Raw genomic sequence first — 13,886 nt, forward strand, 5'->3', positions numbered from 1 at the left:
GGGGATGGAAATTAAACATGAATTTACGTTTTTTTTTTATTCAGCCATATGAAATTAATTAATTGATAATTGGGTGCGTTTGCTTTATGAAAGATTTTTGTTTATTTACCAGATTAACGCCAACATTTCCAGTGGCAAATGACAGATTCATGTATTTACTCAGTATTCAATGCAGGCCACCCTGAAGGCATTGTAAACAAGTCTAATTACGCAGGGTTATTGCCCTCACCTCTCCGTGTCTAACGCAAACAGCTCATCATGAGGCTGATGCGCTAATTAGCGGGAGCCGCTCTTCAATAAATGATGCGTCAGCCCTCGGCAAAGCAAGGGTTAACTCGGTCAGCCTGTTGTTCTCCGTTTAGTCCAACCGGGCTGTGTCTCTAAGGGAGAAGAAGCTGCGCTTCAGGAGGTGCAACAGATCTCCAGCTGGAAAACGAGCTCACATCTGGCGCGCAAGAGGAGCTCCTGTTTAAGCGCAACCTGTGCGCGTAATTCCTCGGAGCTGGATCACATTCCCTTTGTGTAAGTGGAGAGGAAAGTAAACAGTGATTGGATTTGATTTAAAGGACATAAATGTGATTAGAATAGGGGAGTTTATCGTGCGTAAAGCCAATTCCATGTAAATGAATGAGAAGCTTTTGCAGAATCCGGTTAAATATTTTCAACAGGTGGTTTCCTTTACTTTGATGTTTGTTTTTTTGTTTTTCCACCTGGCAGCATCAACTCGTGGGTCACCACCAACACTGAGCTCAGACTGACATGAAGACGCGCCTCCTCTTCATCTGATCGCTCATCTCTTACGCTTCTAAATGATCAGCTCCGTGTGCGTTTCGACTTATCGAGGGCGCAAGTCAGGAAACAAACCTCCGTCTAAATCATGCCTGAAGGAGGACATGGCGAGAGGCGAGGACTCGGAAAAAATCATCATCAACGTCGGCGGCACCCGGCATGAGACCTACAGGAGCACCCTCCGGACCCTGCCGGGGACCCGCCTGGCCTGGCTGGTTGAAACAGACTCTCAGGGCTGCTGCTCCGAATCAGACGCCGATCCTCCGGTGGCCTCCGAGTTCTTCTTTGACAGACACCCGGGCATCTTCGCCTATGTGCTCAACTATTACCGGACCGGGAAGCTGCACTGTCCTGCAGACGTGTGCGGCCCCTTGTTCGAGGAGGAACTGGCCTTCTGGGGGATAGATGACACCGATGTGGAGCCCTGCTGCTGGATGACCTACCGACAGCACCGGGATGCCGAGGAGGCCCTGGAGATATTCGAGCCGCCCGACCCGGAGGACACAGACGATGACAGGGACACGCCGCGACGGTTCGGCATTGAGGACACCAATCACGGGTCCAGAGGATGCTGGGAAGTTTGGAGACCCAAAGCCTGGGCCTTGTTTGACGACCCTTACTCATCCAAAGCAGCCAGGGTGAGTTCACCTCATGGGTTCTCATTGGACCCTTGTTTTACTCCCAGATTGACACCAGCACTGTTATCTTCTGTTTGATATATTTGTTTTTTTCTTGTTCACAATCAACAGGTGTGCCTAAAAGTTTCAGCCAATCAGACTGCAGCATGTGTTTTTAACTCTATACGCTGGAGGAATAATCACAGTGAAGAACTGAAGTAATGCGCCACCCAATCAGTGATATGCATTCAGTATATATTAAATAAAAACTAATACATATTTTATACAGACAGGTCTATGCAACCAACAGGTGAAATAGCCAGCTAAATAGACTGTTCTCTATGGAGGACCACCTCTGCCATATCAAAAAATAAATATAGAAATAAATAAATGCTCAATAAATAAATAATCATTCAATTAATTTCCCCCAAAAATACAATAAACAAATAAATGTGGGTAAATATAGGGACCAAATGTTCAATTTTAACAATATAGATTAATGCTAAGGAGATGCAGCCAATAAAAATAACATTGTATGTTCTGTACAAAGCCTTATTAAGAAAACCTTATAGACATTAAATTGCTATTAGGTTTTAAAGTTTAGTTATAGTTAATTTAGCAGTAAACAGGGATTGGAACTGCCATTGAGTAGCCTATTGGTTAGCAAGTGTTGCATTTGCCTGGACCTGGACTGTTACTGTTCCTTAAAACACATACAGGTTTGGTAAAAATGTATATGACAAATTTCCCCACTAAAGATCAATAAGCTCTAAATAAAAATAAATGAGAAATGAAAGTTTGGGAAAGTTACAAGCAAAAATAAAAGATTAATTTGTATTCTCACTGTGTATATTTTGCTGAAGGTTGTTGGTTAAACTATCTCAATTCTTCCAAATTATCTTTTTTGACAGTGCATAAAAAACTGGCTACTAGTAATTTAAATGTTCTCTAGAAGAGTGTGATATTTACAAGCCTTTCAGGTGACTACTGCTTTACACTGCTAGTCTGTTCCAGTGATTGGTCCATAGAAAGAATGTTGAGCAGTTGCAAGGGGGGAGCAGTATTGCACTTATTTAGAAAAAAAGAAATAATGAAAAAGGTATTCATGTATAGTCATGCAGCAAAATAATAAGAATCTCAATGTGCTGTATATTCAGTGTCAGTTTCATCTTGCAAGTGAAAATAAAACTGAATTTACTTTGTATTATAACTACTATTAGAAGCTGGACTCTGGTGTAGTTCAAAGGTTTGGCGAGAAAGCACTGTGATCTCTCTACGTCATTGGAATGTCTGGAGAACTAATTTTAACCTGTTGGAGAAAATGAATTGAAGTATAGGCTGGGACATGTGCTGACATGTATGAAGTGAGCGTTGTGTGATGGATGGATGGATGGATGGATGGATGGATGGATGGATGGATGGATGGATGGATGGATGGATGGATGGATGGATGGATGGATGGATGTACTGTAGAAGTAGCAATAATGTGGTCAGTATCTTTTTTATCTAATTATTTTGTTGTTTTTAAATAGTTTGTCACAAAACAGATCTTAATGTGATTGATGACATATACAATCCTGTAATATATGTTATTTTTATTTATTGATAAACATATCTTAGTCTCTTATTATTGATAAATATCTAGAATCTCCTTGCTTCTTTAACTCTGATAATCTGAAGGCAAGACTCCTGAAAAATGGTTGGAATGAGACCATTTGATTAATAAAGTTCAGTGCAGCTTATGAAACCTTAATATGTTTACATGGTAACTCTGACAAAGAAGATCGTGTCATGTCCATATCTTAAATATTTATGGATTGAACTAGCATCTCTAACAATAGAAATATCTGTTTTTAGAATGTCAGATATAAAATCTTTCTTGTTTCTTAGTGCATTTAGTTCAGCAGCTGTTAAATCCTCTTTGAACAAAGAGCACACTATCTCATATTTTTAACTGTGTTGGGGAAAAAAAACCAAACCAAACAAAAAACTGTCCACAAAATGTTCCTATGTGCTCATAACTCTAATCTTCATCTGAATCCTTGTATTGTGCGTTCTTAATTTAAGGCTTAAATACAGCATCCCTCCACATTTTTCCAGAGCTAATATGCCAGCCACCTGGCCAAAGACTTTATTAAGTTTTAGACATTGTCAGCTGCTTCCACTTGGTACTTGGTTATTTGAGAGGAAATTTCCTAAAATGTGTTTAATGCTCAGGTTTAAGTAATCACAGTACCACTCTACTTACCAACTCCTATTAATTCAGTTGAACTGAGTTTATTTTTCTAGCACCAATTCACAATACATGTTATCTCAAGGCACTTTACAGAGACAATTCAACCAGATCATACAGTCAGATTGGTTCAAAGTTTTCTATCTAAGGAAAACCAGTTGATTGCATTGACTCACTGACTTTAAGGTAATCCTTCACACCAAAAACCTCCAGCAGAACCAGACTCAGTGACCTGTTTGTTCAAAAATATTTGTGGAAAAAGTGCATGCATATAAGGCGGATTAAATAAATCTGTTTGCACTAAGCAGTCAAATATAGATAATCAACACAGAGCCTCTCCACATAAAATTTCTGTGATAAAGTACAAGAAAACATGTTGGGCTTTTCATTGACCTTTCTATGAGCATGCCTCTATTGCTTGTACACAAGGAATGCCTTTAACAGTGCAGCATCAGAAGTAGCGGCTACTAAGAGGAAAATGATGGTCCTTTCAAGCCTCCCTGTAAAGCTACTGATGTCTCTGTTATACATAGCACTGATTTCAATAATCTCACTCTACCTCTGGTGTGCAAGAATGTACCGTTAAACAAAGCAGGTATGATATAGAGTTAATGTTTCTAGAAATCCTGAAGCTGGAAGAAAAAAGGAAAACAAAATGGTAACCAAATTTACAAAAAAAAAAAAGGTGGAGATAATAAATGAGCACTTTATCGATCCCTGAAATGAGACAACAGAACTCGTCACCCGGTTTAGTTTTATTTACACCACTTTACGGTGTGGTGGAAACCACAGTCATTGCTGATGACAAACAAAGATCCCTCTGTGGGTATTTTGAGAAATAAAAACAAATGGCTGAAATATCACAGCAGAAATAATGCTGTCTTAGATTAACATCTCACTAGTGATTGCACACAAGCTTTAGTTTACATTAAACAGATATAGTTTTGTGGTCAAATGAATGCGAACTTGATGAGTTGAAGTTGCTTTTATTCTTCATCCTGAGGCTATACAGCACTCCAGCTGTAGGCTATTGAATGGATGCTATATGTCTAATGGCTCAATAACAAAAGCTGCAGAGTGTTTACTGAAGTAACCATGAAAGCAAGTATCAAGTGTCATCAGCAGGAGTTGTCAGGCCAGAGAAGAAAATGTGTTTAGCTGAGAAAGATTCTTTTCAGTCAGTAATATCTGTCGGAGCGTGCAGCTGAGTGGTCTCTGCAGAAACCCTCTGTTTTACATAAATGTAATGTTCTCGCCGTAGTCCGGTCGGACTACAACTGTTTATGTAAACTGTTGATCCAGCCTTGTGGAACAGCTGACATCTGCAGCGTCTGTGTAGCTTCACAAGACCTGCACTGCCATACCTGCTAATTTATCATGTCTGTCAGAGCTGTGTGTTTGCAGAGGAATCTGTTCGGAAAGATGTTCCAAAAAAAGATTAAAAGAAATCTGGAGTCCAAGTAGTTTCATATTGACCTGATCCTAATGTATTCTCCACTTCCTTCTCCTGACAGAACATGTATGTATGTTTACTCTGTGTATCATTGGAGGATGCTCTCTGAGAAGAGGAAGAGCCTCCCATTACTTTTATGGCCTTTTTATTTCAGAGAGCTTCTCAGCTCCTTTCAGGTAATGTGATTCCTGAAAGCTGTGGAAAAGCTCATCTGTGCAACGTAAAAGTCACATCATTCAGCATTCTGCATTTAAAGATGACTGTATTCAAATGGCTGACTTTCATGTTAAATGTGAAGGCATACACAGAGCCTTGTAACATCCCCTGATCTTGTTTTGCATTTTTCACGATGCAGGCGCAAACTCCAGCATATATTGGTGGATACAATCTAGAGATTGAAAATAGAGTTTCTGTGACCATTTTTCTGCAAGACTTACCACAGAATATCTTTTGGGTTGAGGGCTGGACTTGAACTGGACCACTTTCACACATAAATATGCTTTTGTCCAAACAACTCCATTTTTGATTTTTAGCCTCTGTTGGTTTTTCTTTCAGGATTTCTTCATTTATCTCCATTCACATTCCCACTATCTTAGACAGCGTCATGCCAAAGCCAATCCAGAGTGCCTTGGATTGTCCCCATGGCCTCCTTTTGGTATGATCTACCTAGACTAGATCCTAAACTTGTGAGCTTATTTAAGCTGCTTGATTTGTCCAGTTTTTATTACAGTTGGTAAAGAAATGAATTTAAACTGACCAGTAAATTGAGAGTTTAATCTTTTAGCTCAGCTCTCTGTTCACCACAACATACCAGTGCTGCCTCCTCATTACACCTGCAGCTGCACTGATGCGTCTGTCAATCTCAGTTCTTTTCTACCCTCACTTGTGACCAGCATCCCAGCAACACTTGATTTCCTTAACTTGAGAGAAAAACTCTGCTACCACCTTTTGAGGGGAAACCACCCTTTTCCACTTGAGAACCATTGATTAGACATAGAGGAGCAGATCTTCACAATGATTATCAAAGGTAATGTGGAGGATTTTCGCAATTTTTTTTAAAAGTCCCACCCTCTCCACTTAAAAAAAATGCACATGCACAATCCTGTACCGGGTCCTGAGAGGAGATGCCTATCAAACATGTGCGATAGCATGCATGAGCCCATTTCTCCTCGTGCAGTCTCTATTTAAAAGTTGTTCTCATTGCTCATACCTGCTTACTGTGTTAGAATGTCTGCCTTAACCCCTAAATTCCTCAATCCCAATATACAGTAGAGCAGGGACTATATAGTCGGCTTTATAACAAACTCAGTTAACTGCTCCGTTGGTCACATAGCTCCCCTTCCACTGCTCCTGTGCCATCTTTGTTATTAGTCGCCACTCTCGGGTAGCGACAGCGGGGCGCTGTGACAGCAAATACCATCACGTTTTGCAAATGCAAAGCACTACGGGATATATCTGCCTCTTCTGAGACCTTTCCTTTCTTGTCATTCACTTCATAGACACTTTTTCTCTTAGGACCCCCGGCCATTTTCAAAGAACCGCAGTGAGAAAGGTGAGCTTCAATGACTGTCTGAAACCGTAGCTCTCCACACACATACGCCTGAAAGTGTGCATGTACAGATAAAGATAGCTAATGGGGCGAGCACATAGAATGGCCTTACATAAACATATCACCAGAATGATTGTCAGTTACGAGGACCACTTGTTTAGATGATCCACCTGGAAATAAAAGATTGTCCTCTATACCTTTAAGGATGCTGCAGGACCTGCCACTGCAGTTTTAAATAGACTATATCATGCAAAATTAACTTTTTTGAGTTTTCATTAATGGTACAATGCTATTCTTTCATAAAAAAAATTTGCCCAAAGTAGTATTTAATTTAATTCACTTATGTTTGAGTTATCATCATGGATTTTGTTTTCAGTTTGGAAGCCCCTCCCTGTTCTGGAAAAAATAATGTTTGGGATAGCTCTATGTGGAACAGTTTTTACTGACTCTCGGAAGTATGGACAGCTATTTTTTTCCAGTATTTTTAAAAGCACAGAACAGATTTTATAAATGAAATTGTGAAGAAACCGCATGTCTAATTTTGACCGATCGATAATTTAGTGATATAATGCAAATCTGGGTGTGGTAGATGTTCTTTTTATGCTTTAATGCTGCTTCTAGGCCGTGCATAATTGCATTAGTGGTTAAAGAGTTATTTTCAGAAAAGCCCTATTGACATAAATCGCAGTTGGCGATGGAAAAACCCACTCTTTGCTTTTTGCTTTCAAAGATTTATTAAAACTAATTTGCTCTGTATTTTTCTTTGCTAGTGTCTAAGTCAGAAAATTTTATTTTCAGCTGTGAGAGGTTTTGGATGTCATTCAGCTTTCTTAAAGGACAGCTTAGTCTCCAGAAGGGGTGGAATGAAATGGACTGCACCCCCATGGGGAGGGACAATGTCATAGAGACAGCAAGTGTCTTTCTTCTAGATCGAGGGAAAAAACAAATATTTTGTAACTAATGAATACTCCACAGTCGACGATCTGCAGAAAAGGCAAATAAGTGAGAGCTCTCGGCAGCTCACTTTCTTGCCTGTGGAGCTGGCAGATAGCAAAGCCTGACTGCAGACCGGATTTTAACATTTTAATCAGCTAAAGCCACCCTGAACCTGTCTAATATTTTTATTATCTGCTTCATGACTTTATAACTATGGGTTACTCACTATTCTTCGTATAATTTTAACATGAGCAAAATGTATACCTTTGTTTATATCATTGGCTCATGGTGTTTTAGAACTGAATGCAGTTTCTTTGAGTCATAAAACCTATAATGGTTAAGATATTTTAAATTTGTCTGATTATTGTTTTGTCTTATTTGATCATAGGTCCCAGCTAGCTCACAGAGGGGAATGCTGCCATGCTCTCTGTTTTCCTCTATACAACATTGACTTTCTTCTTTATAATTTTTCACAACTTTTTTGACCAAAACATTTTTTTTCTTTCAATGTGTTTTGAGAAATTTAATTTCATGACTATTTTATGTGTTATTAATCTTTTAAGGCAAGTCTTTACTCATTCTGAAATAAAGCAAATGGAGTCACAAAAATAGTGTTTACTGATTAATTGGCTGTAGGAAACAGTCGGAGTGACCTCAGTTTTAATGAAATAGGAGAAAATTCTTTGAACAACAGATTTTGTTTTAACTTACTGGGAGAAAAAAAGTTTTGTTGCTATTTTTCAGTTTGATTTTGACAATATTTAGTTTTGCAGGTGTAAGGAAATTCTGGATTAATTCTGATACTGATTTTTTGTCTGTGAGGTAAAATTATTGCAGAACCTGAAAATGAAGGATTGTATTTCAACAACATTCCCTTCAAAAACAGCCACAAGTTGCAAAGTATTTTGCAGTTTCTCACAGGAAAGATAAAAGAAATAAGATTTAGGTCACTGGAAGTGGGATTTGCACAAAAGAGATTTGTAAGGATTTTTTTTAGGGTTACAACTCTATGTTAAAAAAACCCAACAGGCTTGGCAAAAGATTTTGTTTATTGCATTTTATACGGTGAGGGGAGAGGCACACTCTACCCAGTCTGACCATATTTCTTGATTAATACAGTTGCTACGGTTAGTTATAAACATACTATTTAAAAATTAATTTTTTCCACATTGGACCCAGATTCTAAATAAGACCAAGTACTTGATGTGTATTTCTACTCAAAACAGACAGTAACAACCACCAGTAAGTTTGCCAATGCTTCTATAACAGAGCTTGTTATTATTTAAGTGTTATCTTAATCTTGACACCTAATTGTGTCCGTTGTTTACGTAGACGACAGGAACTGACCTCTAAAACGAAGAGGATGGGTTATTGAATGCCTCTTTACACACACTGAAATAAGAATTTACATCAAAGAAAGTTGTTTTAGCATCACAAAAATCATCCTATGTGAATAAGAACTCTTCAGTTTTAACAAATACTGAAGAGATCAAATAATCTGTAAAAACTCCTTTGACTACATGTTTGGGCAATTCTCTTAAAAAGAACATCTCTTTTTGAAGCTTCTATCATCATCAGGTTAACAGATTAGCTGAAGTGTTTCCAGGACAGAGGAGAGCTACATACCATGTACAGTAGTGCTTTTGTGAATGGTCCTTATAATCCACTTGTGGCTCCCCTGTGTGGAGGCGGATTCTCACCTCTCACCTGCTGACTGAGTACTGCTTTCCTCTTTCTGCTGATCCGACAATAAGTTTTTATGAAAGTGCAAACTTAGTCCCTGAAAGTACTGCGACTTGGAGCTCCTCTCGTGATATTATACAGTTATACATCATGTGTAGATAATCACCACCATTTTTCCAGATATTTTTGGCCCTACGAATGTATAAAATATAAATGTCTGATAATGAAGCACCCAGCAGAGATGTGGCTGTCAGGCTGAGGAGTGGAGATTAATGCTTTGTCCTCAGGTGCAAAGGCTCTCAGAGAAAAATTAGTGTGACATAAGTTCCAGGAAATCTCATAGCTGGCTACTCTCACCTCTCTGGATAACTCGGTGGGTTTGTTACTGGGATTCTTTCCTGTAACGTTTACTTAATGGTAGTAACACAGCAGGATGCTCAGTAGCTAGGGGCGATGGTTGTGATGGGATCCCTCAGCTGCCTCATCACCTACTGTCGGATATTTTTCATGCTTAATTCCATTTCCAGTGCTTAGTTTCTCTGTATCGCTAACTTTATCTGAGCCATGCAGACAAACCTATTGGCAAAGACTCACATTTACACGGTGAGATAATGAGCAAGAGAGATGACAGCTTCTCTTTCGTTTACAAGATGAGCAATTCTCAGGCAGCTCCTGGGAGACACATGCTCAATAAGGTTTGAGGTCATGTAGTTGTTACACTGATTGGTTATGTTTAAACTGTTCTCATGTTTGTCTCAGCATTGATCACCTTCCCTACAGAAATGCTTCTGGCTACAGACAGCTGACTCTATTTAGTTCTGAGATAAATCACTTGGCATTTCAGTAAACCAAAGACTGTCAAGAACTGTAAGGCTCATCACGAGCCTTAAGGACTGAAGCAGCTGGTGGTTTTATCTAGTTTTAGTTTTTGTTGGTATAATGTGAATGTGAAGCATCTGTGGGATTAGGCCCTTTCTCATGTAATGGTCCTGTGGTCATTCTTTGTGTGTTCTGTGATGGACTGTTTATCCACTTTGTAAAGTTCAGATTGATTTCTTTTCCATCAACATTTGGAAACCCTTTTAACCCTGCCATTGCTTAAAACTGTGAACCTAGAAACAATATTGTAAACATTACATTATTGTTTGTTTTTTGATCCAACACAGACATTTTTATGCGTATATTGAAAAAGTAACGTTAACATAAAAAGGATGACTTTAGTGAGGGTCCAGTTTCCTGAACAGGTCACATCCCGGACACTGAAACTGACTCTAACCGTGCCCTGGTGCATTTATAGTTATTTGTGCTTCCTCCACGTTTTATCTAGATTCTGAGGCAGTTTGCTTGCAGTTAGATTGTGCCTCTAAGCTGCAATTTCCAACCTCTTGGTGAGAAATTTCAAATATAGTGGCCCTGATTTCAGAATATAAAAATTGGGGCAACACATCATAATAGGTGCTTCTTGTGTCAACAGTAATAAATCTGTCTTATTTTTACTGTTTTCAGCTGTTCTTTTATTATATATGTGACTATTTGTCCATTGTACACATATTACTTTCTCCTGTTTACACAGCAAGATGTTTTAACATGTTTTTGTCATTGTTACTGTTGCAGCAGTAGCTGTAGTGGTCTTAAATAAACCTTGATGAATACAAGCTGAAAACTTGAACTCTTATCACCTTGAAAGAGAGGATGGAGAAATGTATTGTAGTAGAAGAAAAGAAAAATAAGTAAAAACTCACATTTTTAGAATGTATAGTTTGAAAAGATGTCATGGAGCTACGTGGAGCAATGAAACGGTCACGAAATACACATTTAAACAGCAAAGCAGCAGAAGAAACTGTATCAGAAGGACTAAATGTTTTTTATTGCTCAGTCTGCCATGTCTAAAAAAATCTATGAATAAAAGCAGACAAACTGGAGGTGTGAATCTTCTTGCTTTATCTGTCCCTTAGCCAATCACTGGACTAGACTAGCATAGTGAATGAATTTTCAGATTCATTCAGAAGCCAGAACCAAGAAAAGATGGTGTCAAACGTATATGCAGATCTATTGTATACAGTAATTTGCATCTGTTAACTAGTAAAGCCCAAAATTGTTCATACCTTTGTCAGGTTGAACCTTACCAGCATGTGTCTTCTGATTAGGATTAATATAAGTATTTTTCAGTTGCTCCAATAGAGTTCAGTCTTAAATCTGATAGAGAATCTGTTTATGGAAGCAAAGTTAAGGGAAATGGTGAGGAGGCCTTCCAAACTCATAGATCTAAAGCATCATCAAATAGAAGGTTACCAATGGAAGCATGCATAAATCTAGTCGGCGATTCTAAAATGGGCTAGGCTGCTCTAATGCAATAAAGATATATTCTTTGATCATTTAAAACATTTGAAATCAGTTTCATTATGCCATTAAAAGAAACCTATTGGTTAGAGAGATTATTATCAAATGTAAACAAAGGGTTGGAATTATTTCGGGAATAACTGCAGTAAAAGATAGGTAGTTAAGATGCAGCTGATTAGTTCTTGCTTTGTTATTCTGGTTTATTTTAACCCTCCTAAAATGTTGCATTGCTTTTCTTGTCTCCTTAAGAAGCAGAAAATACTTTTTTTTATCTCTTTAATGTGTATGATGCTCGCTGGACTAAATCTGCAGCAGTTCTTTATGAAAAAGCTTAACTTTTCCTGAGCAGGACAAAGCTGTTGGTGATGTTGGGGTAACAGTGATGGAATAAATTTCCCATGCAATAAGTAACAAAAACAGTAAACACAAAAAGAGTAGCTCTTGTTGACGTAATCAGTCTCTTATTGTCTGGATTTGGAAACTCATAATTGCTTGCTTTGGTGTTTCTGTGACATATTTGGTATGAATGTATATGTACAGATTTATAACCAGAAATTCAAATAGTCATTTATTCAACAATCCCTTACTATTTCCTCCATTGATATTAACAGAAAAGTTTATTGTAACATCTGGATTCAGCTGTTTTTCCTGATTGTAACATGCTTTGGGCCAAAGTTTAGGTCAGCTTTGGTTGAACCTTTGCAATGGCTAATGCTTTTATTCAGAGAATGGCCTTTGCTTCTATGGCAAACAGACAGATTAAACAGATTGCTCCAACAGAGTGTGATTGAGTGCTTTGTGGTGTCAGTAGGTATTGGATGTTGAGGATGGATGAGTGCATGTGAGGCGGAGGGGGGTTGGTGAATTTACAGTTGGGCCTGGTAAAGGCTAGTGAAGAGGGTCAGTGTGAGACTGGGTGTCTCTGGCGATGATGACGTGTCAGCTGCACTCATCGGTTCAATAAATACAAAACAAAGGAGGGGAGAGCAGATTAATGGGACACCAGCAGAGAGATGAGGGAGAAAGAAAAACGGATGACAAAACTTGGATCTTTTTTGTTTTAGATTTAACACATTTTAATTCAAAACTGAAATTCTCAGTTTGAAAAAGCTGTCAAGTTAGTTTTTGGTTTTTTGATCAACATGCAGAATCACATTAACCTGACAACAGCCAGATGCATGTCTCGCTCCGCCTATCTCCACTCACATAGATCTGGGACACCGCTCATTGAAAGTGATTTCCCCAACCAAATTTATGGTCTGGCCAATCAGGACGCAGGGCGGGTGTTTCCTGGATGTGACGTAGTGGAGAAGCGAGTTCTGAAAGTCGTTCGTCTATACTTTTTTGGTTGGCTTCTTTTTTTAAAATAAGTCTGCTGTGCACAATGTTGCCTTTTATCCGCACATTTTCATAGCACAAACGACATTGATCATTTACCGACATTGCGCTGATTCCACTGTTGCTATATCCAAGATGTCAGCTGTTCTGTTTTGTTTTTTTCCTGCGTAGCTCTCACAGCGTCACGGGTTAGCTTCAGTGTGAGTGGTTGAAATAGCACGTCGATAAAGATGACAGACAAGTGGCTTATCCAGTCATATGCAAGGAGTTTTGATAAGGCCCAGCCTTCAGTAAAGGCAATTCCTATGGCGGTGTCCCAGATGTATGTGAATGGAGCTAGGCGGAGCGAGACATGCATCTGGCTGTTGTCAGGTTAGAATCAGATGGGAAACCAGTGAATTTTAACTTCTTTTTACAAACAGCAACAAGAATCTATAGGCAGAGAACTGCAGGAAGTCAGTTGAACTTTCTGGTTGGTCTGAGGGGAGAAAGCAGGAAGGAGCTGGTTGATGACAACTGATGACCAATTTATTTGCTTATTTGAGGAATGAAGGGTAGGTAGCAGGGATCTGTAAGTATTTGATTTAGCAGGCTTTGTAGACTCTACTCCAGAGATCCAGGAGAATGTGTGTAAGTTTAAAGAGCTTTGGTACTTGCAACAGACGTTGTGCTGGAGAGCGGGCAGGCAGGTGAGAAGGACTGCACACAGGTAAGACCTTTTCCACAGAGATAGACGAACTGAGGTTCACTGGTTCTCATCAGATGTAAGCACCTTCTTATCTACACGCTAGTCATCTTGATTGAGAAATGTTCTCAGTTGTGCAGCAACATGGATCAGCCCAGCCACCAGCAAAGATCTTCTCCATGACAGGAAGCTCACTTGCACCAGAAAAACAGCAAGACCCCGGAGACCATAACGACATCAACCTTACATGCATGTGCTGTCAT

At 39.0% G+C, this 13,886-nt stretch overlaps 1 protein-coding gene across 1 annotated transcript in view; it reads left to right on the plus strand.

Annotated features, from left to right (window-relative positions):
- The first annotated feature begins 306 nt into the window (after positions 1-306).
- Positions 307-13,886, plus strand: part of kcnc4 (potassium voltage-gated channel, Shaw-related subfamily, member 4) — a 28,736-nt gene continuing 15,156 nt past the window's right edge. The window contains exons 1-2 of the mRNA XM_038283073.1: positions 307-522; positions 718-1,427. Of these exons, the coding sequence (XP_038139001.1) occupies positions 810-1,427 (618 nt within the window). The 5' untranslated portion in view covers positions 307-522; positions 718-809. The remainder of the gene's footprint in view (positions 523-717; positions 1,428-13,886) is intronic.

The sequence above is a fragment of the Cyprinodon tularosa genome, unplaced genomic scaffold (assembly GCF_016077235.1).
Source record: "Cyprinodon tularosa strain WSP-4 unplaced genomic scaffold, ASM1607723v1 ctg19, whole genome shotgun sequence".
NCBI lineage: Eukaryota > Metazoa > Chordata > Actinopteri > Cyprinodontiformes > Cyprinodontidae > Cyprinodon > Cyprinodon tularosa.